Genomic DNA, 27,761 nt, shown 5'->3' on the forward strand with positions numbered 1-27,761 from the left:
AGGTGGATAGAAGCAGAAGAGTATTCCCCTGGGAGGGGTGGGGCAGGCATCAACTGGGAAGGGCAGGAAGGAACATTCTGTGGTGGGCCAGGAGTTCTGTATCTTCAGAGAGATGTGGGTTATAGGGCTGTGTGCACTTTTCAGAATTCAGAGACACATTTCGTTACAGGCAAATTTTTCCTCAAAAAATTTTTTAGGGGCGCTGGGAGGCTCAGTGGGTTAAAGCCTCTGCCTTCAGCTCAGGTCATGATCTCAGGGTCCTGGGATCGAGCCCCGCATCGGGCTCTCTGCTCAGCAGGGAGCCTGCTTCCTCCCCTCTCTCTCTCTGCCTGCCTCTTGGCCTACTTGTGATCTCTGTGAAATAAATAAAATCTTTTTAAAAAAAAAAAGTTAAATCAGTGTTAAACTCCACTTGAGGATGTGCTTGCCTGAGTGTTTAGGGATGAAGTATACTAATGACTGCAACTTTAAAATGCGTCCAAAAAATAAGGTGGGTTGATAGATGACTAGATAGGTAAATCTGGGATGGACGGATGGACGGATGGATGGATGAATGGGTGACTGAGTCTGTGATAAAGCAAGTAGAACGAAATGACAGTCACAGGATCTGGCTCACGGGAATATGGATGTTCACTCTGCCGTGCTTCTCACTTTTTAGATATTTGAAATTTTTCATAATGAAAAGTCGAACAAATACATAACCTCAACTGAAGATGTGCCGCACCCCCCAAGGAGAAAGACACCACAGAGCAGGAAAAAACTGTCTAGTGTGGCACACCGAACTGGTTTTAATATCCTCAAGCATTTGGGGAAAAAGACTTGAATCAGAAATTAAGAACAGAAATGAAAAGGATTTAGTATTCTCTGGAAACTTGGAAGAAAATGATAAAACTGTCTCGGAAATTAAGGCTAAATTTCAAGATCTTTGAGGAAGAAAATACTCACATGAAGTTGAATAGAGAACATTGAGGAAAGGTGGGAACAACCTGGAGAGTGACAGGCACCAAGACCAAGAAGCAGAACGGGTCAGAGGGGAAGTGGTTGAAGTGAGACGCAGGCAAGAAGGAGACAACACAGACATAATCAGAGTCTGTGGAGAAGAAAAAGAAAAAAAGAAGGAATGGAACCGATGTAAGTATGGAAGACTGTGAGAAAAATTTCTGAGTTCAAGAAGGGCTGAATCAGCACCCTGGAAGGGCTCCCCGGATGCTTGGGAAATTGACCGGCAGCAGTGAAGTCTCAGGTACATGCTAGTAATGCCGGCAGACTTCAAAGACAGAGGGGAAAGTCCTCAAAGCTTCTTTAAAAAAAAAAAAAAATTCGCAGTAACTCACAAGGCAGAAGAATTAGATTGGCATCAGATGTCTCCAAAACAATACGTAGAGCAGAGCAGTGATGGACTGACGTTTTCAGACGGTGCGAATCGACGACGTGTGTGTCTTTCTAGTAGCAAGGCCCGGAAAGACCGTTTTAAACGTACAAGAATTCTCTGTGCAGTTTGCCCGGGGTGAGCTACACCCCCGCATGGCTGGGTGGGGAGCCTGAGCCTAGGGACTGGCCGTGTTCAGTTGTTGGTGCAAGACTGGGTGTGTGTTAGTGACCACGGAAGGACACCATTAAAAATCGGGAAACGAGATACTAAGAAAAATGGGAGTCTACGGGCATTGACACGTATAGGTACAAACGTGAGCATGAGAACAGAAATAGAAGCCCTCCTGAATACAGTGCATCAGTCAGGAGCGGAGTGAGCCGGCAAAGACAGCATTTCTCAGAGGAGGAGATGTTGGAAAGGTAGAGCCCATGATGGCGGTATGATTATGTGACTAAGTTGAGACCGTACACATCAGTAAATGTGCAGAATCTAATGCAATCACTAAAAGATTTTTGGGGGTTGATAGTAAATGTCATAAGGAAGAGAAACATGGAAGAGAGGATAGGAAAACACCGAAGAAGACCTTGTCTCTTGGGCACTGAAACATACTCTAAAACTTCTGTAATTAAAACTGTGTGGCATTGGCTTATCCGTAGACAAACAGGCTAGCAGAATAAAGTAGGCAAGAGGACTCAAGTATGTATGAAACTTTAGCATAAGGGCAGGGTAGCATCTCCAGTGGGTAGGACCTCAGTCACAGAAAGGAAAAAGCCTTCATATAGTAGAGTCAAGGCAGCCGGCAGTCTAGGAGGAATATTTTCAACATGTATCACAGATGCAGAGCTAACATCCTTAAGATCAGTTTTTGAATCTTAAAAATAAAGGGGGGAAAAACAAAAATGGGGGCGGGGGGAGACAGTTCATGCCCCCCCCAAAAGACGTAAAATGGCCCTTATGCAGGAAAAGATGTTCACCCTTCCCGTCAGTAGCGAAATGCAGATTAAAGCTGCACTGAGGTACCATTCCTCACTTCCAGACCGGCAAAGATTTAAAAAGTATCGTAACACGTTGGTGGGCCCAGAGGACCACAGAGCGCTGCAGCCCCTGTGGACAGACTTGGGCAGTGGCCGACACAACCGCATGTGCATTGCACCTTCCACCCAGCAGGGCTACTCCAGGAAGGGGCACCGCTCACACGCCTACAGAACAAGCATGCACGCCCACGGGCTTATGAATGGCCGCTTGTCTGGAATTGCAAAACCAGGACATGACCTCCATGCCCCAGCAGAGAAGAGGGGCTGCATAAACTATGGCACAGCCACACCATGGGGCCACGCCGGTCCTGGTTTTTTTGTTTTTATTGTGTTATGTTAGTCCCCATACAGTACATCATTAGTTTTTGATGTGTGTCCCATGATTCATTGTTTGCGTAGAACACTCAATGCTCCGTGGTGTTTTTTTGTTGTTTTTTTTTTTTTAAAGAACACAAAAGACCTCTATGACTCCTACGAAGTGAGTTCCAGGATATATTATTGGGAGAAAAAAAGCAAAAGTGTAAGAGTGTTCTTCCTTCTTGGTAAGGAAGAGGATATCAGATAACCATCATCTGCTTGTCTCTAAGGGGAAACACAGGAAAGGTAAAGCCGCGGCAGAGAACTTGGGGAGAGGGAGGGGTGTGGGCAGAGAGTAGGTCGGATGCGTCGGGAGAGGTGACAGGGCTCTGAATGTACTTTTTGTATAGTTTGGACTTTCAGAACCGTGTTAACGTTCCACATAATAAATAAGCATTTATGTCATCATGCATGATTCCAGGGCTAATTTGTAAAAGAAACACCGTCCTTCCTGGTGTAGGATTCACTGGGCAGAGAGGCTGTCCTGATACTAGATGTTTCTTCCGTAAGGGTCCTCGTGTACTGAGTGTGTTGTCCATGCCAGGCTGCAGCTCTGTTCTTTATGTGGCCCCAGCAGGGACCCCAGGTGCTGGGTGGCTCGGGGCACACAGCTGAAAGATAACCCCCAATCGTTAGTGACAGTGTGACAGCTCAGACGCTAGTCTGTCAGACTCGAGAGTTCAGACTTTCCTTGGTTGGTGGGACATCAGCTGAGTGAAGCCCCCGCCTGCTGGGCGTGCTGCTTACCCTCGGGGTATCCAGCTTCCCTGGTGCCAGAGATAAACTTGGGACTCAGCACCCCAGGAATGGGAAACTATGCTAGGGACACAGAGAGGGGGTTGTGGCCTCGGTGACTTTTCTGGACCCACTTGATTTGAGGTTTCTTAGGCAAAGTATGTGTAGTGCTTCTGCTAAATGTGCTTGGCTTTGGCTTTGAAAGCGCGTGGTTTTAAGTTCTGTGTAGATACAGTTTTCCGTTAGAACATACAGATGTTTTATGGGGGCTCCCTAACCCGTTCCTACTTAATCTTTTAAAATTAGCTGTTGCTGAAATGGCAGGGGTCTTAACCTTGGTCTGTGACCCCCTGGGAGGTGATGGATAAGCTTCCAGAAATCTCTGCAGTTTTTGTGTGTAGAAGCACTTGCTTCGTGCTTCTTCCTGAGGGACAGGGGCTGTGGCTTCCATTAGAAAGGGCGCCTGGTGCCCGGAGAAGGCTAATTACACTGCACTTAAACCCCAGCTAGAGTCCCGAGTCCTGTCTCTTTAGGCTACCTGGTCGGTCACCTGCTGACGCAGCTTCTACTCTTAGAGTAAGTATTTCTTTCTACTCTGCGTCCTCTCGTTTTATATTCAGTATGTCTTACTGAATGGCTTCCGGGTGAGTTTCTGGTGGCTTCCAGGTTACAGCTCAGCACTGGAAATTCTGCTGCTGGCCGTGCGCGCCGTGGGTCGGAAGCAGGTGGATTCGATACTTTTGGGCAGCAGGATGGAATGGCTAAAAAAATCTTGGGCATTAAATCTGGTTTACAGTTTACTGACAACTGAGTCTTTAAAAGCGTTTCTTTTTGAGTTATAAAATTTTCTGACACAAGCATTGTTTTTTCTTAGAACTAATTTCAAAGAACAGTTTATACTATTTCTTTCCTTCCTTCCTTCTTCCTTGTTTTCAAATACCATTTTCTAGGTATATGTTTCGTCTTTGGTTTCTGTAGCTGCTAATTCAACATAGTCATTCCCAGAGGCAGTGGCGCACTTACATTTGTCATTTGAATGTATGTTTAGTTTGATAGTTTTCCTATGATTCTCTAGAAATACTTAACTCTAGGGGCGCTTGGGTGGCTCAGTGGGTTAAAACCTCTGCCTTCAGCTCAGGTCATGATCCCAGGACCCTGGGATAGAGCCCCGCATTGGGCTCTCTGCTCAGCAGGGAGCCTGCTTCCTTCTCTCTCTGCCTGTCTCTCTGCCTACTTGTGGTCTCTGTCAAATAAGTAAATAAAATCTTTAAAAAAAAAAAAAGAAGAAGAAGGAGGAAATACTTATTCTAAATTAGTGAAAGCCCCCAGAGGCACCCGAGATCCACACCCCAAAATACCAGTGTGCCAGTAGTCGTCAGGTTCTGCCATTTCTTTTTTTTTTTTTAAGATTTTATTTATTTATTTGAGAGAGAGAGAGACAGTGAGAGAGAGCATGAGAGGGGAGAAGGTCAGAGGGAGAAGCTGAGTCCCTGTGGAGCTGGGAGCCCGATGTGGGACTCAATCTCAGAACTCTGGGATCATGACCTGAGCCAAAGGCAGTTGCTTAACCAACTGAGCCACCCAGGCACCATTTCTAATGATAACCGTTAAAGCCCAAAACTCAGATCTATAACTTCCCTCAACACATGTCAATTGCATGTGTGCCCCCAAGCAATGGGAAGCATATTCCATCAACCTTAACAGGTATATTCCCTTAAGTCGATATTTATGATAGTGAATATAAATGTTGGAGGAAGCTATTCCAACTCCAAAGGGGTTGGATTTTACTTTAAAAATATTTTGAGTGCTTTATATGAAATTAATGTCTGGTAGAAACAGGTGGCACCTACCTTTGTGAGCCAGGGTGAACGGTGGCTTGAGGGGAATGCACCATACCACAACTACCATAACTTTTTATATTTTTTTAATTGTCTAATTCAGTTGTATTCAGTGCTAAGTGTTGGGTCTTAGTTCAGGGTACCTGGTTTCCAGACTCCTCGTCTTATACCCTGCCCCCAGGGTGACAGCCCTCTGTCCCAGTACTTACTTCATTCTTGTAACTAATACTGGTCAGCTACCACGTGAAAGGTCACCCCAACTGTCATCTCTAGCAGTGAGCATCTCCGTACACGCGGATTGCCGCAGACACACTTCCTGATGTGCCGTCCGTCCTGTCTGGCGTCTTCCAGCCAGCGCCTCCGCCCATCTGCCCCGCCGTCCACCCTCTTGCCGGAACTCTTGCCATAACCATCCATTTGGTCTCCTGGTCTCGTTTCTGGACATGCTGCCTCCTCCCCATCTTCCACACCCGACTGATCATCCCAGAGGGTGGGTCTCACCTTGCCCGTGTCCTACTCTGTTGGCTTGCAGGATATAAAGCCCTCCTCCATAGGGAAGCCTGTGTGTTCTCTATAACCTGGCCTCAGTTTACCTTTCCGCCCATCCTTCCCCAACCTGGGCATTCTCAGTGCTCTCGAATGCTCCCAGGGGAGGCACGTTGGCATTTTGGATGGAATGATTCCCACGGTGTGGAACTGGCCCACGTATTGCAGATGTTTTAGTGTCTCTGGCCCCAAGCTGCTGAATGCCATGGCTCTCCTCCACTTACTGTGACAAGTGCAAACACCTTTGTGCTTGCAGAGGCTCCTTGAGAACCACACAGTCCAAATACTCCATGCCTGTTTGCTTCTGTGTTTCGTGCCTGTCCTTAGCTCTGCCTTTCTTGTCCACCTCCTGACTTTCTGGCAAACTGCGCTGCATTCTTTAAGATTGGGATCTAATGTTACCTGTCAAGAAGTTTCAGGCTAAGATGTTTCTTCCTTTATGCTCCTAAACCCTGCGCGTGCCTGTATTAAAGGAATATACTCTGTACAGAGATGCCACGGATTGATCTGAAATGGATCGGTTCGCTTTAAAATGCACTTGACCGTACCTACAGTATCATCTGGTAATGCATAAAGCCGTCCTGAAAACCCTAAAGGGGAGGTGCTGTGGTCTGGCCAATTACCCGTGGGCGTCTGTGTGTCCACGTCACCATGTGGCATGACACGGCCCTCAGTACTAGATGTTGGGAACTTCACAAAGAAGGAGGGTTCTCCTGGGGCTCCATAATCACCCTAGGACAGAGAGACAATGTACATTATTACTGTTGGTCTTGTTACTAGAAGAACAACGATACGGATCAATAGAGTCTCCAAATCCCTCGCACCCGGCCTCAGCCTTTGTATTTGACCAAATGGAGCCATTTCTCTCGGCGCCCGCTGCAATCAATACTGCGAAGCCAAAATGATGTTACTCTTCCCGAATCATAATCTTTGTTTTGAAGAGTTATTAACACAGGAGCCCAAGCTGCTGTTTCCTTTAGACAATCAGGTTGTCCTGTTTCAGATTTATACACGGCAATTGAATCTCATTAGCCCAGATATACACTGCATAGACCAGGCATGTAAATAATTGAAACCTTCCAGAGCTATATTAAATCTTCAGCTGATTTTAAAAGCAGTTTATCTTGGCATTTTACTTTATTCCCTAATCCCAATCTACACAGTTGATTTTTCCTCCAGTTAATCTTGTCCTTTTGTCTGGGCGTTGAGATAAAACAGTTGCTCGATTCTAATAAAAGTGACATACACAATCCGTTTCCATTGGCAATTGGATTAAAAGATGAGTATGAGTCTACACTAATATGGTCTATGGTAGTATTAATTATATAAACTATATAATGTTTCATTTTAATTACAATTAATTGAGCGAACTGTGCTATGTGCAGTCATCTGCGCAGTGGTGGTCATCATCGTCATTAACCCAGCCCCTCGTAAGCAAACCACAGTGAGGACGCGGCCTCTGGAGCCAGCGCTGGGGTTCGGTTCCTGGCCGGGCCACTGCCAGCCGCATGACACCAAGTGGTCACCTGGCCTCTGTGCCATCATTTCCCTGCAACACAGAGCTGCTCCCAGACCTCTCTGGGGGGCTGTTGTGAGAGCTGCCTCCACTACTACCCTTAATCCCCAGGTGGCGTGCTTAGAGTGCCCTGGGGGCCCTGCGGTGATTCTGCTGGACCTTCGGTGAGGATCACGGCGTTTCATAGGTGTTGTTCATGACATAGTTGCCGTGATGACTGTCGGTCACAAACATTGTAAATAAGAAAATTCCTTTGTTTCTGTTCAGAAATCCCTTGTGATCATGTGGGACCCTTTTTAAACATGAAAAGACTTACCTTCTGCTTTTGCCCCTCATTCTTTCCTCACAGTTCTAGCTAAAGTTACACAGCGAATGTCTTTGTGTCTGTTTTTAAGGTGGCTGCTTGTTGGTTGTGGTTTTTATAGGAGGTATGATGTCCCATCTCTCCGGTTCGCCCAAGCGGGGCTGCTCGGGTTTCGTCTGTCGTCACAGCCCCTGCTGTTCCTTCAGGATCTCTCCTCCCTTCCCTGCGTACTGGTTCTCAGTCTTATCCCTCTTCCCAAAGCGTCAGTGTGTCCCGGGCTCAGTTCTTGGACTTGGTCCCTCCTCTGTCTACTCGTATTCCCTAGATGACCTCAGATACCCCATGACTTTAAATATGCTCTCTTAGCTGGTGACACCCAAGTTGACAACCTCAGTCCAGGTCTTTCGCTGGGCTTCAGCCTCAAATCCCCACATCTGCGGACATCTGTACTTGGTTAGTGGCCCCTGCGTCAGTCCCTGACATCTCCCTTCTTCCTGCTGCCCAAACCGGAACCCTTGGAGCTCTCTTACCTCTTCTTTCTCACCCGGGCTGTGACAGCACCCTCCCCAATGGCATGTCTGCTTTTGCCCTGGCACCTCTGACATCTCTACACCCTGCAGCTGGAGACTGCCCAGAAGACTCTGCTAGCTTCCTGTCACACTTAGAGACCTCTTCGCCATGATCTCTGAGGCCTTACCAGGAACCGCCCCCTTCTCCCATGTTAGGTCAGGCCCCATCTCCTACCTCCTGGCCCCTGGCTCACTCCACGACAGTCACACTGGCCTTCTTATGGCTCCTAGAGTACAACAGGCCCGCCTCTGCCTCAGGGCCTTTGCACCAACTGTGCCCTCTGCCCCGGCTCTCTCCTTCACTTCCTGAAGGTTCCTAGGTTTTCCGTGAATACACTATGTTAAAACAGCACGCTACCCACCCGCAGCCACTCTGTCTCTGCCTCTGCCGTATTGTTCCTCACAGCGTTTGACCATAGGGCATGGTACTAACTTCTTGTCGATCTCCACCCACTAGAATATAAGCTCTGTGAAGGCAGAGACCTTGTTTTGGCCACTGCTCTATCCTCACTGCCTAGAACAGTGCCTAGCACATGCTGAGTGCCCAGTAAGCATTTTTGAAGTGCAGGAGTATGCTGTCTTGCAGTGTAACCCACACCAGCCTTCCCACGTAGGTGCTACACCAAAAGATAACATAATTGCCAAAGGCATGTAGCACATAAGTGGCAAAGTTAAGGTTTAACCTCTGTCAGTTTGACTCTAAGTTGCATGTTCTTTCTGCTGTCCCACAGAGCTTCTCATTTCTGGGTGCTTCTGAGCTAGCACAGAATCTCTAGAATGTTGGCTGTGCTTTTGAAGCCTCCCATCTTGATTTTGTTCACCATTGTCATCAGATGCTTCTCGAGTGCCTGGTTTCCCCAGAGCTTGCCCCAGTCACAGAAGATAAAAGGTGGGGGTCAGTGCCTGGTGTCTGCCTTTCCACTCCCAGCCTTGAGCAAGCCCCCCACTAGACGGGGAGGTCTTCCAGGAGAACATAAAGTTACCGAATTCTTTCCTGCTCCAACTCTTCTTTCCCAGGCTCAGAACTGCGCCTAGCACAGAGGGGGCACCTGTTCACAGCTGCCGAACTAGTGAATGAACACGAGGAACACAAATGACCGCCGGGAGAGTTCCACGTTCCGTGTTTGTTTTAATCCCGCAACGACTGACTTGAGTACTGCCCCTGTTGGGCACCTCACCAGAGTCACTGGAGTCCCCAGAGCTCGTGGGAGAGGTCAGTTTGAGCCCGGCGCTCACAGGGTAAAGCAGAGTTGGGCTTCTGATTCCGAAGGGGTTGGATGGGACTTGGCCTTAAGAAACCCACCTGCTGCTGTCCAGTGAAAACACAGACTGCAGGAGAGACGTCACAACTGCACCATCAGGGAAGGGCTAAGATTGTGGTGAGCTGGCAGGAAAGCTTGCCATGCAGGGAGACACATGAAACTCACAGGAAGACCTGTGACCCTAGAACACTGTGCCCTGCCGCCACTGTGACTATAATTCTGAGCACTGCTACCCCATCAGTGCCTGCCATGTGCCCCTCTTGTTGGCCCTGCTTCTCTGAATGCTTAGTGATTTGATTTCCCCAACCTGCCCCCATTGCGAGATGTTACTGCACGTCACTGTGACCCAGAGTGTAGATAATGAGTTCAAGGTCACATTAAGTGGTGGGGCTAGGGTTTGAACTTGAGATCCAAGAAGCGCCAAAGTCCTGGGCTTTCTGTCACTCTCCTTCTGTCCAGGAAGGGGTCCCGTGGATTCAGAGAATTAAAGGAAGTTCCCATTCCAGCCGGTACCTAGGGGGAGTGCACTGAAGTGCATCCAGTTTCCTTTAAAGCTTCTTAAAAGAATGATGGTTTTGCTAACATTTAATTTTGGTAGGCAGTGCTTTCTGTATATACTCCCGACTTTCCCGATTCTGTTTTCCTCTCTCACGCAGACTCTATCAGATGATTGTTCTGTTGATAAATTTAGTGTGCGGTTGGGACTGCTATGTAGATTGTACCTACCCTCAAAGGGAGAGAGGATTTTATAGTTTCCATTCATTCTCATTAAAATCAGAACATTTGCATCTTAACTTTTACATCTTGTTCCAGGAATTTTAAGCAGTCTGATTGTATGGAAGTGGGTCGTATTAATTGCAAATGGGCTAGACATCTGCTCACTAACACGGAATGATTTTTTTTTAGCTCTATTTTGTTTTTATATATGATCTACCAGAGTGATTAAGTGAGGGCTGTCGGTGATGCTGTTTCAAGACTAGGGTTTTCAGACTACAGTGTAACCGTAAAAATAAATTTAAGAGTGAATCTTTGGAAGTTCTTGAACTGGGAGTAATTAAATGCGTTAGAGTTGATGGATTTTTATCCACAGCCTATCTGGGAGCCGTTTTCGATCCTTGGAGCCTCTGTGGGTCTCGTGCACGAGAGCCCGACCCCAGTGCGTTGCAAGCTCTGGGGGAAGGGAGAGAGGAGAAGGATTGCAGTCCTGTGTCTGTCTGCAGGGAGTGGTTGAGGAAAGGTGTGTGTCTAACTAGAAGAACGGGATCCAGGCTGCTGGCAGCTGGTTAAATTCGGCAGGTGATTTGTTTCCTGCTAGTAAGAGAACAGTGGATTTCTTGGAACGCTGACTCTTAAGGAAATTGATATGTGCCATAGGTTTAGGAAGTACTAACTGGTTAAGTAAAGGTAGAAATAAGGTTCCTTTTGTTAACCTTAAAAATAAAAGTTACTTTACCAGCATGAATGGATTTATTCAGAAATAGCAGAGAATAGCAATTCAGGACATGCACGTTACAGCAAGACCAGAGGCAAGTCCAACAGAGAAAGCAGGGGAGCGTGGCTTTATGGAGAGGACATTGGGAGGGGCTGTCCCGGACCAAAGTGCCCCAGAGAAGCAGGACTTCAGAGTGAGGACGGTTCCTCACTGGCTGAGTTGCTGGGGTAGTGGATTTCTCGTTGGAGAAGCAGCGTCCGTCTTTCCCTGTTGGGCTTGTAGTCATGATTCCCTCCTGTGGCGGGGGCCTCTGCTGGGGTCTCGAAGTGATGGTTCTCCTGCGACTACTGTCAAGTGGTGCGGGTCCCTCTTCTGGCCTTGCGCCTGTACTTCAGCGGGGTTTCCCTTGACTCCTCTCATTTTCTCGTGGTCCTCTTAGAACATCTAATGTGCTTGCATGTGCCGTGAATCTTCAAGAGGAGGACACGCTATATAGAGTTTTCCCAACATGGTTGGCCACAGCCTCCTTTTCATGGAATACACATTGGGAAATGTCTTGGTGAACTCCTCTAGGACTTCTTTTTAATTTGGGACCTGAAGAGTCCCCGTTGAGGCGGTCTTAGTCATACAGCATAATGTCCAGTCTCAGTTCTTTGGGGAGATAGCCACAGTGATGTTGCCACCCTGGACCTTTAAGGGCCTGGCTTTCTTCAGAGTTTCGGGTTCCAAGCCAGTGGTGCCACTGGCCCAGTTGGGGGTCAGGAGGGAGTTGGGGCCTCTGTGTACCCATACATGTCCACATCTGGCAAGGAAAAGAAGGTGATACATGGGTTATATAGCATCAGGGATTAGGAAAGGACAAATAAAGTAGGTAAAAGGTAAAAAGAGTTCTAGGGCAAGTGACATTTTTCCTAAAGTAGTTTTCTGACCCTGACCCAGTGCCCGTTACCTAGAGGGGCCCCAATCAGTATTTGTTGTATGAATAAATTGTTAGGTGCCTTGAGGCCTTTGCAGAAGAGATCTAATGTTGATACACCATCATATTCTGTTTCAGGTTAGTTGCCAAATGTATAGTCTTTTACACCTTCTGAAATTAGAGGATAAAGCACAGTAACTTATATTTCTGCAAATAACAGATGTCCTTTTCATACAGAAAGATCTATGTGTACTTCCTTGCCACAGAGCAAATGTTCGCGGGCATTATTATTCTAGGAGTGGGAATGGATTGTAACTGATTGATCCAAAACCTTTACTTAATCTCTCTTGGAACCAGTGACAGAAAGCTGACACATGGAAGAGCTGTCATCTGCTACCATGGACCCGAGCAAAGCTAGTTGACCCTCGAGAGGAGTGAGGCTGCAGCTTGAACCTGTGGCCGAGACCTCATTAATGCCCGGCGTCTGCAGTACAACGTCATGGTCCTGGTGCAGCACCTGTCTCCCCAGCCAGACCCTTCTCCTGCGCTCAGCTGTGATGTTTTCCTGCTCAGAGCCTGCCGGCTGCTGACTGGGGCTTGTTACCCAAAGGAAGGATCACTTGCTCACCCTTAATACGGGGAAATCATTTAGAGCACTTAATTTGTGTTGACTCTTTATTGGTGCACTATTGCAATTAAGTTAGATTAATGAAAGGTAAATTCCAGTCTATACATGAAAAAAAAATCTCTTGTAAAGATCCTAATTAGTATGTGTGTTTGTTCAGCCTCTCATGGCTTAATTGCATCCCATCTTGCTATTTACAAACAGGCATCATTAAAGAGTAATGAGCGTGTGAAGAGCATTAATACTGGCAGCGGATGAGGTAACTGGAGGTTGGGGGGGCGCGCATGGGAAGGCCGTGGGTTTGCGTTGTTGCGAATGAAGGAGAGTGCAGAGTGACCGAGCCTCTGAGGCAGTCCTCGTGGGGAGGACAGAGCCGACGTTGTGCGAGGCGGCAGCCTGTCCTCTGGCTGCAGAGCCGGGCCGCTTCTGGTGTGTCGCTGCAGCGTCGTCTGTGGGGGCAAGCACAGCCGCACACAGCCGTCTTGTGAGCTCGGCCTGGCTCAGATGCAAGCGGCCTTCTGCGCCCCGCTGTGCGGGACACCTGCACCTCCCCTCCGAGAGGGCTCCCCAGGAGGCCCAAAAGGCTGCCCCAAGGGTGTGACATTCCGCACGGAGCTGAGCACCCGTCCTTTCAGGAGCCTTTTTGTCTTTTCCCTAATGTCTACATGCAAGATCAGTTGAGAAACCAGTTTCTCCTTCCCTGGCGCACCCCAGTATCTCCTTCCAGTTTTAAGTAATTTGCAGTCGTTCCTGGAAGTCCAGAGCAGTCTTCCCTTCGTTAGGTGGCCATGTGATCAGTTATGTTCTCCCCCAGCTTGGCTTACGGGTGGAAAACCTGAGATTCCAGACGGGACGGTGGCGCGGCAGAAGGACTCCAGTAATAATACGTTCCATCTTTTCTTGCAAGACTCTGATTCAGGGCATAAAAGAAGTGTTTCTCGTTACTAAGAAACAAAGTGTAGACATAGAGGCATACATCTGAGGAGGAAGCATGGCATAGCATCCCGGTCGGCTATTGCTTGCGGGAGAATAAGACTTCTAAATTCCAATGCCTCAGTTTCCCCTCGTGTTATGGTTACGGTTGTGAGCAGTTTTGTGGACATATTCTATATAAATGCAAATTGCTGCTATTCAGACTGTAGTAACGCCTTAGGTGTCTCCAGGGATTCTGGGTGAGAAGTCCGGGGCTTAATTTATTTAAAATCGTGTTATAGGAATCCAGTTTTCAGTACATTTTACAACGATCTTCAAACAAACTACAGTTTAAATTTAAGCTACCCTAAATAGAGGCCTAACCCCTGCCCCCAAAAAAAGTTTGTCGGTCTTCTGACTCCTGAATGTATTTAAGGACACAGCTAGCTGTGTTATCAAACGCAGAAGGACTGACCGGCCTTGTGTGGACGCCTCTTTTGTTGTTGCTAACTTGCAACTGTTCCATTTTCTGCTCTCGGAACTGTGGGGCATATTTTCCCATTCATATTAATTGGATTTTAAAGTGACCTTGTCCCTGTATTGATTTGAATTAAAATTTTCTACACCAAGGTCAAGTTGGCACACATCCTACAGTCAAAATATTAAAAAGCCAAGTGCTGCCTGACGGCATATCAACAGAGGAAGTGGATGTAGCAGGGCCACGTGTGCCGCACAGCTCTGCGGGTACCGCTCGAATGCCTGTGGCAGGAAGCACATGTGCCCCAGGACCACCTCCTCCTGGGCTGGAATGTGCCTCATTGAAGGGATCCTTTCAGTTCTCGGACCTGCCTCTCCTGCGCACGGGGCTGTGGGTTGAGACGAGCTTTCAGCCCCTGGGCACTTACGCAGGCGCCTTGAGAACCAGCGACTGTTACCCTCCCTCGTAAGCTTGAACTGTGCATCCTTATCTCCAGACTGCCCGTCTAACACATCTCCCTTTAGGTATTTCAGAAGTACCTTCAGCTTGACAAAAAGGAAGTGATTTTCCCCACCGCCTGGTTGGTTTTCCTCTCTTCTTCATCTCAATTCAATAAGTAGCAAAACTGTCGACCTGGTGCTTCCGCCAGAAACCTGGAAGCTTCCTTAGCTTCTAGCTCCCTTTCCTTCACCTCACGTCCGGTCTCTGCAGTCTGTGTCACTTGTGTCCTAGATCCATCAGCTTTGTGCTGTCTGTCCCAGCGTCGCCCCTGCTGGGTCCCCCCGCATTTCTGCTCTTGCTCCTTCCGTGCAGCAGCCAGGGGCGTGTCTTGTAAAAGCACACGGCAAACTTGTCACTCCTCTGCCCAGAGCTCTGCGGTGGCTTCCTGTTTCTCCCGAAGTCAGCTCCTTCCCAGAGCCTCCGAGGCACCTGATGGCCAACCTGGCCTGCCACCAGCCACGTCAGCACGTGCCACCTTGTCACCTGCCCCGCTGACCCTTCTGCTCCTGGGACACTGGCTGTCCTGCTCAGGCCTTCACACAAGCGTCGCTCCAGCCCGGGCTGCCATGCCCCAGCACTGGACACGGACTAGCTCGGTTTCAGCCCAACTTGAACCGCCACCTGGTCCAGCTTTATGGTCATCCCAGCCCCTGCAGTGAAATGGTCTTACGTTTGTTTGCGGTCTGCCCAGACCCACCCCCAGAAGAATGTCCACGCGTGAGACGTGGTGTCATTCCCTCCCTCTCTAACCCTGACACACAGTTGGTGGCGGCGTCTGTTGGATAAATACTTGAGTGAACCAAATGATCTGATCTAAACGTCACTTTTCGCACACACAGCTATTACCTCACTAACCTCTCTTTAAGCTATCCCCTTTTCTGCCTTTCCTACAGAATTCTTGCAAATGGTGTTTCTTTGTATACGGATCTGTCCGCCACCAGCCCAGTGAGTGTGTGTTTCTCCGTCTCCGCAAGCGTGATGCCCAGCCTGCGTGCTCCTGCGTATTGAGTAAACACTACCGGGTAGCAGGAGGGAGAGGAGGAAGCAGAGTCCAACCCAAAGGCAGCTCTGGGTTGCAGGCTGCACCTGTCCTTCTGCCCTCCTTCCCCACCCGTTCATTCCTTCCCTCTCTTCCTCCACGGCCTCCTCCTCATGGGTGTTGTGGCTTGTTCCCACCCTTCATGCTCTGCAGACCGAATTCTGGAAGGAGGCAGTTTGATTGGCCTAGCCAGAGTGGACAGAGCCTTCTGTTCCAGGCCACCATATAGGGTGGCCCTTGGACAGGCCCGCCTCCGCCACCCCCCACCCCCACCCCAGTGCAGGAGGCAGCAGCTTCCCTGGCACAGGTAGGCTCCATGAGGCAGGACCATTGCACGTTCCTTACCTGCGTGGCCAGTGTTGGGAACGAGGAAAGTGCACCTGTCCTTGAAGATCCTCTCAGATCTGATAGGAGAAACTGACCATCTTCGGTATGTTCGAGAACATAGTCCGCTTCTCCTTTCGTCAGCTAACTTGAACCCCACTGCAGTCCCATAAATCTTCTCGGAACTGGGACACCCTGTTTTCATGCAGGCCGTGCATCAGTTCCGCACTCGCCTCTTTCCCAGCAGAGCTGTTCTTACATAGTTGAAGTTACGTTTTATAAATTAGAGTGCACTAAGTGTTATTTTGACAATTTGCGGTATCTTTCCTAACAGCGGGGGAAGCCCAAGGTAGTTAGAGACCCAGATCAGGACAGACAGCCCTTCTCCTTCCACTCCGGTTTTTGTTTTTTACCTCGTGTGTGGATTTTTGTTACTGTTTTGAGGGGAACCTGGAGGGAGCAGGGGTAAGAAGATTACAAGGAAAGTTATGTTCAGCACATGAAATAGGAGGTTATTTCTCAGGCCATCCTTCTCAGGAAACCTTTTGGCCAGATGCAGCAGATGAGTCAACCCTCTGTAGGTTCCCCTCCAGCCAGTTTAGGGTTGACCTCAGAAGAGAGGTAGGCGGGGGTTCGGGAGGAGCAGGTGCCCAAATGGTTAACAGGGGCACCTCTTCGCAAGGGAGTCCATTCACCAACAGAATAAGCCGCTGAAGGCAAAATAAACCCCATCTTATTAGGCAGGGTGTTTGAGAATAATTATTAAAAACATTTGCTACCATGTAGCGAGGGCCAGTAGGGGCCACCCCCCACCCTGGCGCCGGATCACACCAGCTGTCCAGTTCACCTAAAGATTCCGTTTCAGAGATGAGAAAGCCAGAATTCCACTGGGGTTGCTTTTCCCAGGGCCACGCTGCTCTCCATATGTGGCAGGAGCAGAACTTGAACTTGGGTCTCTTGCCCCTGTGCCGTGCTGCTTTCCCCCAGTGACAAGGGGACCAGTAGGAGGAGCCCAGCTTGACCTCTGCTGAGTGCGGCACGTGTCTGGTGTCGTTTCCTCTCACAACAGCCTGATCCTGGGTTTACAGGGGAGAAAACGGGTTTTGAACAGCCCAGATAACTTGTCCCAGGTCACAGGGTCAAGAAGGGCAGAGCGAAGATCTAAGCTCCCGTGTCTTTTTGTCCCAGAGTTCATAAACATAATTCCCATGCCTTCTTTCCTTGCTGGCAGTTGATTTTCTGACTTGTTGGTAGACTGAATCTAAAGTTGGCTTATCTGCCTCATATTTCCTGGGCCTTTGTCAAAAGGGAAAATAGAGTTCCTGTCTCGGGGCTGTGAGGACTCTGTATTGCAAGTCCAGTCCACACGTTGGGGTTGCTTTCCGGTTTCATTTTTCCTTATATCGCATTGTGCTGCATTTATCATCAGAGGTCCATCCCGTTGAGCAAAACGAGTGGCCTTCAGCATGCAGGAATATCCATCTTATCTCTGACAATCCCTTGCTTTGACCCCTTGGTTTCCAAGTCACATCGCCCGTTTCCCTTTTACGATTCTGTTACCGGCCAGCTCTCTGCCGTGCTGGCGGCCTCGTCTCCCGGGCCGCTGACAGAGAGCGGGTCTGCACCTCAGCCCTCCTGGAGTGTCAGCCTCGGGGTGGGTCTGTGTCCGTTTCCTTGTAGCTATATCCAGTGTGAGCGTTTGCCTAGAACGAAGCAACAGCGCATTTTCCTCTACCTCTACTGTCAGTCCCCCTCACTGCTGTGGCTTCTGGAAGACTGCCGTTGGGAGAACTGCTCACCCAGCGTGAGTGTTGGGACTGTACATACCTACCAGCTATGCAGAAGTCGGAGCACTAAGTTACGTTTAAAAAATGCTAAAAAAATTTTTTTAAATGCTAACATTGGATGAAACGTGCTTTAATAGGGTCATATAGACGGGATCCAGAATGTGAGTTTAAAGCCATTTGTGAGGGAGACCAGGAGTCTTGTGAGCTCAAGTCCAGGTTTCACGCCACTTGCCAGCGTCCCAGAGAAGATGGCGGGGTGGCCGGAGGACGAGGTGGAGCAGGACTCTGGTTGCCACTGCTCGTGAGGCAGAGGCAGTGGTGGGGGCCATGGGCTCGGCGTGGGAAGAGGGAACAGCGAGAGGCACGCTTCTGGCCCTGCACAGAAAACAGGGAACTTAGACTCGAATCTTTTGAAACCTCAGCTGCCTTCTCTTGAGAATGAGAGACACCCGGCTTGGCTACCTCCCAGGGTTCTTAGAGGGGAAGCTCTGGCCTCCTGGGCATGCCCCATCCTCGTCCTAAGTCAAGAGGTGAGTGAGGCTGCGGTGTGCAGGGGAAGCCCCCCAGGGGTCAGGGAAGCCCGCGTGGGCTTTGGACCTTCTGTTCTGGGCCGCATCTAAGAACATCTCTTGCACGAATGTTCCATGAAATACCGCTTGTGGACCGCTCGTCTGTACAGCCAGCTCCACCTTTCCGAACATGTGCTAAATTGGACCGGGGCCAAACGGAGCATTTTCTGCTGATGCCGGCCGGGCTCGGTGATGGAGCGCGCCACCCGCCCCAAAACTTCTCATGCCCCGTGAGCGCCACGTTGGTCTAGTACTTACGTGCCCTGCAGTTAACTCAGGCGCCTGCCAGCCCTGTTTCCCCGGCAAGGCAGGAGCCATACTGGACCCCTAACCTCCGTAGGCTTCAGTTCGCCCCTTTAAAAGTGGGAGAGTTGGGAAAAATGATTTTTAAAGTCCTTTCCAGCTCTAAAGTTATATGATTCTCTGAATCCACATCTTCCCTCAGGGCCTCACGTAGCACAGGCACAGGTGTCAGTAATCGCTTGCTGAAAGTGTTCAATTTATCCTTCTCTTCATGTGGAATTAGTACGAAGATGAAGGCTCTTAATATGCTGTATTGAAGAAAAGTTGTTCCAAGCCTCCGTGGAGCTGCGTCTCCCTCCCTCCCTCCCGATACCCCACCCTTCCAAGGACGCTTGGACGAATGTCACTTAAAATACAGCAGACCCATTAAGGACACCTACATGTTACACTTGACCTTGTTTATACTTGGAAAATAACATTCGTAGATGACCACATGTTTGACTTCTTTTACCCCTCCTTTGTTAACGTACCCCCTCCCCTGAAGCAGAGCTCGGCCATCCAGCCTTTGTCTGAGTGACGGATGTCATGCTGCCCCCTTCACCTCCCATACACTTGATTTTTGCCTGGTCAGGGATGCCGTGTCTGGTACCAGGTTCCACATGCGAAGGACCTCTTGCTCCCCTCCCCTCCCCTCTCTCCCAGACATGCCCACCTCCCTGTATCCTGGACACAGATACTGCTCAGTTTCGAAGTGCCTTTCTCCCCTCACCAGTCTCGAAGGGATAAACTTTTTAAGTGAGCCATTTCTCTCACCTCTGACCTTGTAAGCTCACGTGGTCTGCTAGTCCAGGTAACATCTCAGCTACCAGACTTGTTAAGTCTGTGTTCGACAACAGTTGGTGGCAGAGCGCAACTAAATATTTTTGCTATGATCCTCAACTTTCCTCCCACTTTCCCTTCTTATCCTGTGACTTGCCATGCCATCATGAACAGGAAGTTCTCTTACTGGGATTCAGCTCGGCAGGTGGCTGTTAGACCCGGTAGAGAAGACCACCGATGCAGCCCCAGCCTCCCAGAGCGCAGCTAGCCCACAGGCAGTGAGGCAGTGATGGCCCGGTTGAGGGCATCTCCGTGTCCGGGGGATGACCGGCCTGGAGGCCCGCTGGCTTCCTCTGACTCTTCCCAGCCTGACATTTGAGCACTCATGGGGACACAGGAGGAGTAGTGAGTGAGCTCTTCGGAAACGCGCTGCTCGGTAATAGAAGTGTTACCTTGGTAACAGCGAGCCCGCTTCATTACCAGATGGCATTAGCTTTATTTGTGGTATCCCAGGCAGTTGCCAAGAATCAGCCTGTAGCCCCTGTCACTGGGCGTTTTGCCCAGGACCACGGCCGGCACTGGCTGCTTTGTGGGCTGATGTCCGCTGGCCGGTTTACAATGCATTGCCGGGTCAGGTACCAGAGCTCCGAGGTCATTACATCCTGGTGCAGCCAGTTTCGTTCGAAGCTAGCGTAGTCTGGATTTGTAAGAATCTGAATCCTTATAGAGTGACATGAGGGCTGGGAAGAACATCAGTGTGCGTTAAGCTCCATCTCGATGGGAGCTGGAAAGGCTCCTGTGGCTCTTTCCACCACAGCAGGATCAAGAGAATCAGAGTTCAGCCGCTCTTGGCTTTGTCCTGTGCCACACCCACAGCCACGCTTCACGCGGATCACCTCGATGATTCCCTCACGGTCCCTCCGCATTTCGCAGCTGAATAAACAGGCCTGAGAGGTGGTTTGACTTGCCGTCAGTCACATGGCCCAGTGACAGAGGTGGGACTGAAGCCCAGGGTACTTGACTTACACACTAAATGGCCTCTTTTGGGTGTCAGCAGGGTATGTCTAGATCAGCGCACAAGACAGCTTCATCCGTGTCTTCCCCTAAACTGCCCCGACTCTCGGGCTTGCAGATCCCACTCGGCAGTCATTCGTCAGAAGCACATTTTTGTTCAGTCCTCAGGGCCCAGCACCACTGTCACCCTCTCTCTGCAACTTTCTTTCAGCCCCAGGTCCCACAGCAGAAGGGTAGATTAACATCAGTGGCAAGATCACTGAACTGGTCCCAGCTTTGCTGTTAACTGGCTTCAAATGGTTTCACTTCCGCCGAATCCAGACCGGGCTCCGGTGGAGGAGCGGCAGTTACTGCCGGTAACCTAACCCTCGTCCGCCCTGTTCCTCACCCTCGCCCGGGGCATGTCTTGCTGACCTTCACAGTCACTCTGAGGTAGAGCTGTCGTGACCTTCGCCGGTGAGAGGAAGCCCACATTCAGAGCTGGTAGACGGCCGGCCAGGCTTTCCAGCCTCCCTGAGACCTCCCAAGTGCATCTGATTCTGGAGCCTCTCTCTGTCAGGCTTCAAAGTTGTATACATAGTTGCATTACGGCCATGCTAAAAATTCAGAAAGCCATAAGCCTACGCATATTCCACCCAGATGAGCACAAGGGTCCTTTCTCGGTTTCTAAAAAATAAGAATGGACAAACCTGCGGCACCTGGGGGGCTCAGTAGATTAAGCATCTGCCTTTAGCTCAGGTCATGATCCCACGGTCCTGGGATCAAGCCCCACATAGGGCTTCCCGTTCAGTAAGGAGCCTGCTTCTCCCTCTGCCTCTGCCTGCTGCTCCCCCTACTTGCGCTTGCTCTCTCTGTGTGTCAAATAAATAAAATCTTTTTTAAAAAAAACATGAAAGAAGGGACAAACTTCAGAGAGCTTTACCGATTTGAAAGATAATGGAGTTGTCCACCAACTGCTGCAGGCTAGTAGGGGCACAAGTCATGGGAACAGTCACTGAGGGAGAAGGTGGAAAGGAGAATACAGACCTAATTCATATTCATAAAATGAAAAACAAAAATTTTAAGCCCTCAGAATTCTTTGCCCCTCTTGCCCTGGCCATGGTCCTGAAATGCCGTTTTCCATTGAAAAGAGCAAGGGCTGTGGAGAAGATGGCTGACTCGTGACCTCAGGCAGGAATTGTACTGGACCAACCTGGACTGGCCTGTACCAGATAGCAGGGGAGCCATCACAGAGACTAGAGTGTGTCAGAGGGACTCAACCAAGGAGACGCCCACGGGCCACAGAGCAATGTGAGCATCAGTAAGAACGTAAGACTAATGATTATATCAGCTATGAAGATGCCAGATATGTTGATATCCATGAGTTTATAATAATGCTGGGTGGAAAACTGAGCCGTCTGCATTGGAAGGAAACTAGTGGACCAATGCCTTGTTTTGAAAACTGGTAAATGGAAAGAATGGAGCATTTGTCCTGCCTTTCCTGTGTAACAGACTTGATCACTGAGTAGCCAAGTAGTACATGGGGGCAGTTTTTCTTTATAAAAGTGTCCCAGCTAGTAAACAAAGACAGAACGATCACAGTAGTATGTGGCTGGCTGGAGACCCTGGTGAATTAAAGGGTCAGCCCCTGCCAGCGTCACGTGCTGAGACACCCAAGTTCGCTTGGCCCCCATTGGTAGACCCTAACACCTCCCGTGAACTCGCCATGCTAAAAGAAATCAAGCCTGAATCCCCTCTCACACCAGTTTGCAGGAAGTACACAGTAAGGAGGAACGCGTAAAGTACACCATGGGGATGCTGTCAGCGAAATCCAGACTGCGGGAAATGCCGTAGAAAACAATGACCCAGTTTCTTCAACAAACAAAATAAGGTGTGGGAGTAGAGACGGGAAACCTTTAGTTTAGGAGAGCCTCTTGAGACTTGTCAGCCAATCACATTGTGTGGGCTATATTTGGATCCTGGCACAAGCAGACTTTTTTAAAAGTGGCATTTACAGAACTATTGGAAATTTGAACCCTGACCACTTCAGTTTTGATAATACTGAAAAAGAGTTGTTGATTGTGGTGTGGGATGGCATGGTAGTCTTGCATTTTTTTTGTTTTGAGAGTCCTTTTAGAGACACAGAAGGATATGTTTACAGATGAAATGACGATACTATGGCTGTTCCTTGTTTTGACGTAACACAGGAAGGGAAAGTAGGTGGGGTGGAGGAAACAGGATTTGCCGAGAGCTGTGGTTGGTGGAGTTTGGGGGCAGGGGTTGGTGGAGGTGTTTTCTTCTGCTTTGCTTACTTTGTATATGTGTTTAAGTATTTCATAATAAATGGGTTCGGGGCGCCTGGGTGGCTCAGTCAGTTAAGCATCCGACTCTTGATTTCTGCTTGAGTCATGATCTCAGGGATGCCGGGCTCCACGCTCAGTGGAGAGTCTGCTTGCGGATTCTCTCCCTCTGCTCCCCCAACTCACACGCACACACTGTCTCTCTCTAGAATAAATAAATCTTTGTTAACATTTTTTAGATAAATAAATGGGTTCAAGAAATTAGCTAAATTGCTCCTTCCAGGCGGGGATGGCTTTGACTTTGTTTTCTTTTGGTTTAATGGTACCTGTTATCAACAAGAGAGGACTGAAGTAGGTATGTTTATACCTTTGTAGCTGGCATAAATAACCCTTACGGCTCATGTTGGCAGATTGCATCAGAAGACTTTAAATATTTGTACTGCTGGCCCTAGTAATTATAATTGTACAAAGCTGTCTCCAGGAAATAATCCCAAACACAGCAAAAGCTTGGTGGACAAAAGCGCACATTGTAGGCATATTTATATTGGGGAAAACTTGGAAGCAACTCATGTCCAGCAATAGGAGAATACCAGCAGCACAGACTGCCGTTTTTGAAGACTGCACAGCAGTAAAGAACAATGCATACATCGTATCTTTAAATAAAAATTTGATTTGAAATTAGATATATAGTTTCAGGGTTGTTGTTTTTTTTTTTTTAAGATTTGCTTATTTATTTATTTGTTTGACAGACAGAGATTTCAAGTAGGCAGAGAGGCAGGCAGAGAGAGGGGGAAGCAAGCTCCCTGTGGAGCAGAGAGCCCGGTGTGGGGCTCTATCCCAGGATCCTGAGATCATGACCTGAACCAAAGGCAGAGGCTTTACCTACTGAGCCACCCAGGTGCCCCTATAGTTTCAGTTTTAACCATGTTAAAAATTCAGACACAGAACTCAGAAAATCTTTTTTCTCCCAGTTTTATTACAAAGTAATTGACTTACACCTCATTTAAGTTTGAGGTATAGGACACAGTGGTTTGATATGAAATGATGCCCACTGTAGGTTCCGCCAACATCTGTCGTCTCATACAGATTTGATAAAAGGAAGAAAAATCTGTCCTTGTGATGGGACCTTGTAGGATTCACGCGGTACACGGCTTTCCTCTCACCCCCTCCCCCCCCGCAGCGCAGGCAGCGGTCAGCATCTCCGCATCACACCCCCAGGACATAGTTATCTCGTAACTGGACGTTTGGGCCTTTTGGCCCCTTTTTCCAGTTCCTCCTGCCCTCCCCTCTGCCTCTGGTGACCCCAAGTCTGACCTCTTTTTCTCTGAAATCCACAAATCTTTGATAGTAAAAACATGGAAAGGAAATCCCCTTGAAATGTTAGTGGTTTAGAAGGGCAGACTGTGAATGATTATTTCCTTCCTTTTTACTCTAATTTTAGGTTTTTCTATTACAAGCCTATTTATTAGTTAAGTTTTTAGTATTCGTTAGCTTTAAAATAACAAAATTCACTTTTAAAAACAAGAATTAAATACAAAAATTTCTTGTACCTTTAGTGTGTTTTGGGGTTTTTTTTCTGAATTCCATCTTAAAATACTTGAAAAAATGACAAAGGCAGTGTATTGGTTAGTTAGACCTTGGGTTTTTTTGTTTTGTTTTGTTTTAAGATTTTGTTTATTGTTTTGACAGAGAGAGAGAGATCACAAGTAGGCAGAGAGGCAGGCAGAGAGAGAGGCGGAAGCAGGCTCCCTGCTGAGCAGAGAGCCCGATGCGGGACTCAATCCCAGGACCCTAAGATCATGACCTGAGCCGAGGGCAGAGGCTTTACCCACTGAGCCACCCAAGCGCCCTAAGATTTGGGTTTTTTTAAAGAAATAATAGCTTAGTTATCTCTGCTAATTGGCAAAGAGTATTAAAATAGGCAGTTGAAAATGGCGACCCTGTTGGAGACGGTGTGTTGCACCCCCACTGCACCTCAGTGAGAGGCCCTTAGTTTTGGTGCTTAGAATCACAAACCTGTGAACTTTTCCTCCCTCTCTCCCTTCCTCTGTGTAGCCTCCATGTGAACTAGAGAGAGTTGGGGCTCCTACCTTGGTGGTTTACTGACATCCTTATCTAGTGATTTCCAGTTCTTCAGGAGATGCCCCATTAAATGTTACACGGTGTAGCAGTATTTGGAAGTACTATCCAGAAGTGAGATGTTATTATGAACATTCTCTTGAATGTAAATAAGGGTATCATCTCTTTTTCTTAACGCTGTTTATAATTCTGGACCATTTTAGGCACACAAAAACAGAGAGATCCTCTCAGCACTTAGAAGTTATTGAAGGAACCAGATACTAGGAACGTTTGCTGATACCCAGGACTCATCAAGGAAAGAGGAGGGTTGTTGCTGGGGACAGTCGGACAGCAGAGAACAGGGAAGTAAAGAGAGGGTGCTTGAAGGTGGCATCAGCAGCAGCAGAGTATATATATTGGGTCAGAGGAGTAGGCTTGGGGTGAGGGCCCTTTTCAGCCCATTCTGTGATATGGGAGCCCCGTCAGACAAGCTGGACCGTGGGCCCTGCGTGGGTCCTGTTCCCAGTCTGCCTCCAGGGTCTCATCTGAGGAACGAACAGAAGAAGTACAGTAAAGCATCAGAAAAGTTACATGAGCCCCCAAGAGAAAGGAAGGTGCTGTTTCTATTCTTAGTGCTGAGCCCATTCCAGCAAGCACAGCAGGTTACTTTTTCCCTGGCATTATATGAAACTATACTATTTTTTAGGTGTGTGGGTTTTGTTTTCTTTTTTTATCCATAATACGTGCTTAGGTTCTGAGAGTAAAAGCACTTAATGTATTTCCAGGATTATGTTCCTTTTTAGAGATAAAATCCAGCTACTTTTCCTTTTACCTTCAGAAGTTACTAGAATCGCTTCTGCACTTACTCTAGGCTATTATAGATAGATAGTTCAGCCGGGTGGGCATCTGGCGCCTGCCTTTAATCTCTCCGCTCTGTTCTTCTGCATATTCCATGGGTGTATGTAGGGCCATGAAATCATAGGAAAACAAATGTGCTTACCAAATCCCAGGATGCCAGAATCCTAGGATAGCCTTTGAAAAAGATCATCTTAAGACAGAAAAAAAAAATTTTACTTTGTCCAGCAGGTATTAAACATATGGAACTTATCCCGAGATTTATAAGCCAAAAATTCACGTACACTCAGTGTAGTTAGCCTGCAGGAGGGCCGTGTTGTTCAGAGCTCGTTCCCAAAGGCTCTAGGGATGCCCTCCCTCGAGGGCCCTCCCCTGCGTCCGTCAGCAACGCGAGGGAGAGGTGAGCCTTTCTTCTTCACCGAGTCTTGCCGAGCTCATGCATTTGCATGTTCGAGTGTAAGCTTTCATGTTTGCATGCATGTGTTTTGACAGGTGACCTTGGGAAAGGTGTTGAAAGTGATCGTCGTCATGCGGAGTCTGTTCATTGATCGAACAATAGTAAGGGGATATAGTGAGAATGTCTACACAGAAGACGGCAAGGTAAGCATTCTGGAATCTTTTGTTTCGTTTTCCTTTCTTTTTCTGTGTCCCAGAACAAACGTAGTCGAGTCCCAAATGAATGACATTAAACACCAAGCAGTCATAGCTGAAATGGTCCACAAGCATGGTTTCTCAGTATGAAGATGAACGTTTTACAGAAAAACATTTCTCTCTCTCTCCCCTTGCATTTTTCATCAAGCTTCTGCTTTTCCCTTTAAGCCTGATGCCCTTAGTTGAATTTCTAATTTATCACCTTAGACCCCAGTTGCCTCATTAAATGTGTCTTCTGAGGAAATGGATTTCTTTCTTTCTTTCTCCCCCCCCAACCCCCACCCCAGTAGCACAGCACATCAATAGCCCAGGGTTTGGCATTTCCGGCATTTTGCTTTTCCTAGAACGATGAGGAAAATTCGAGCTACTTTGACTTACAACTTGCTCAGGATCTTTTCCCATGGAACTAACAAGGCACCCCGAGGAGGCGGCTTGTCCCCCGAGGTTCCCACTGAACACTGCAGCTGTTTGGGTGGTTTATCTCGTGGAAAGTTCACCCATGTGAACCCCTAATTTCTCTTGACTGCACACTGGCCGTATGGCTCTCCGGGGAGCTTCAGAGGGTGCTAATGGGAGCTGACAGCCTTTGTTTGTGTTGGCGTCCGGAGCCTGGCGAGGGCTCTGCCTGAGACTCTCAGCCGGGTGCTCCCGGGCCACTCCCGGCGCTGAGCCTCCATCTGATCCTCTCTCCTGTGCTTTCCCTTCTCTTCACGGAGCCTGTTCCGATTCTTTTTAAAGATTTTATTTATTTATTTGACAGACAGAGATCACAAGTAGGCAGAGAGGCAGGCAGAGAGAGAGAAGCAGGCTCCCCGCTGAGCAGAGAGCCCGATGCGGGACTTGATCCCAGGACTCTGGGATCATGACCTGAGCCGAAGGCAGAGGCTTAACCCACTGAGCCCCCCAGGCGCCCCCCCATTCCAATTCTGAAAGTTTGTGGTGGTGCTAGCACTCGGCACCCAGTGCCACACTGTAATGAGGGTAGAACGCGCTTCAGAAAAAGGTCACCAGGGTCGCTTAGCCCGTAACGGTGCGTGCGCTGAGAGCTGGGACCCGCAAAGCGATGAGGTTTGTGTTTGGAGCAAGTGACCCCGCGTCTCCACAGCCCACACAAGTGTTGTCAACAAGGGAAGCTACTCTAACTTCAGGGACCCGGCCGAGTTCTCGTAGCTGTCCCCACTGAACACAAAGCGGTCCGTGCCTTTCCTTTCGGGAAAGCACTGGAGTGTCTTCAGCGCACGTGTGCCGAGTAGACGCGTCCCTGGGGCAGCGCGGTCTGTGCGTGTGAGGCGTGAGCCCCGGCGGCAGCACTCTCGAGCTCTTCCCAACTAGGGAGCAGGCGCAGGAGCCACCCGGGTCAGGAGCCCCCGCGACCCTGGTCCCAGCCGATTAGAGATGTGGTTCTTGTTGCCTTTGTCCCAGGTTCACGACTCCTTAGTCACACCCGGTTTGAGTCAGGGTCTTTGCCCTCCGGGGACTTGGAAGCACACTGGGGAGAGAGGGCTCAAAACACAGGAAGCCAGGAGGAGAGGTGCAAACTCGGGGGAGGGAGAAGCGTTCTCTGAAGTTCGAGTCTAAGCCTGCTTGGCCGATCTCTTTCGCGCTGTGTCTCTCCCCACCGGAAGGTGTCCTCACGAAACCCTGTAAAGCAAAGCACTCAGCACCTGCCACCAAACACCACGCTGCCGCCCAGCGCCGCTCAGTGAATCATGAAGACCATTTTTAT

General features: G+C 48.8%; 1 protein-coding gene across 1 annotated transcript in view; it reads left to right on the top strand.

The window, feature by feature from the left end:
• The window catches only part of MED27 (mediator complex subunit 27), a 194,048-nt gene that overhangs the window by 139,402 nt on the left and 26,885 nt on the right, over positions 1–27,761 (top strand). Inside the window, exon 5 of the mRNA XM_044264626.1 lies at positions 25,877–25,984. Within this exon, the coding sequence (XP_044120561.1) occupies positions 25,877–25,984 (108 nt within the window). The remainder of the gene's footprint in view (positions 1–25,876; positions 25,985–27,761) is intronic.

This window comes from Neovison vison, chromosome 9 (genome assembly GCF_020171115.1).
Source record: "Neovison vison isolate M4711 chromosome 9, ASM_NN_V1, whole genome shotgun sequence".
NCBI lineage: Eukaryota > Metazoa > Chordata > Mammalia > Carnivora > Mustelidae > Neogale > Neogale vison.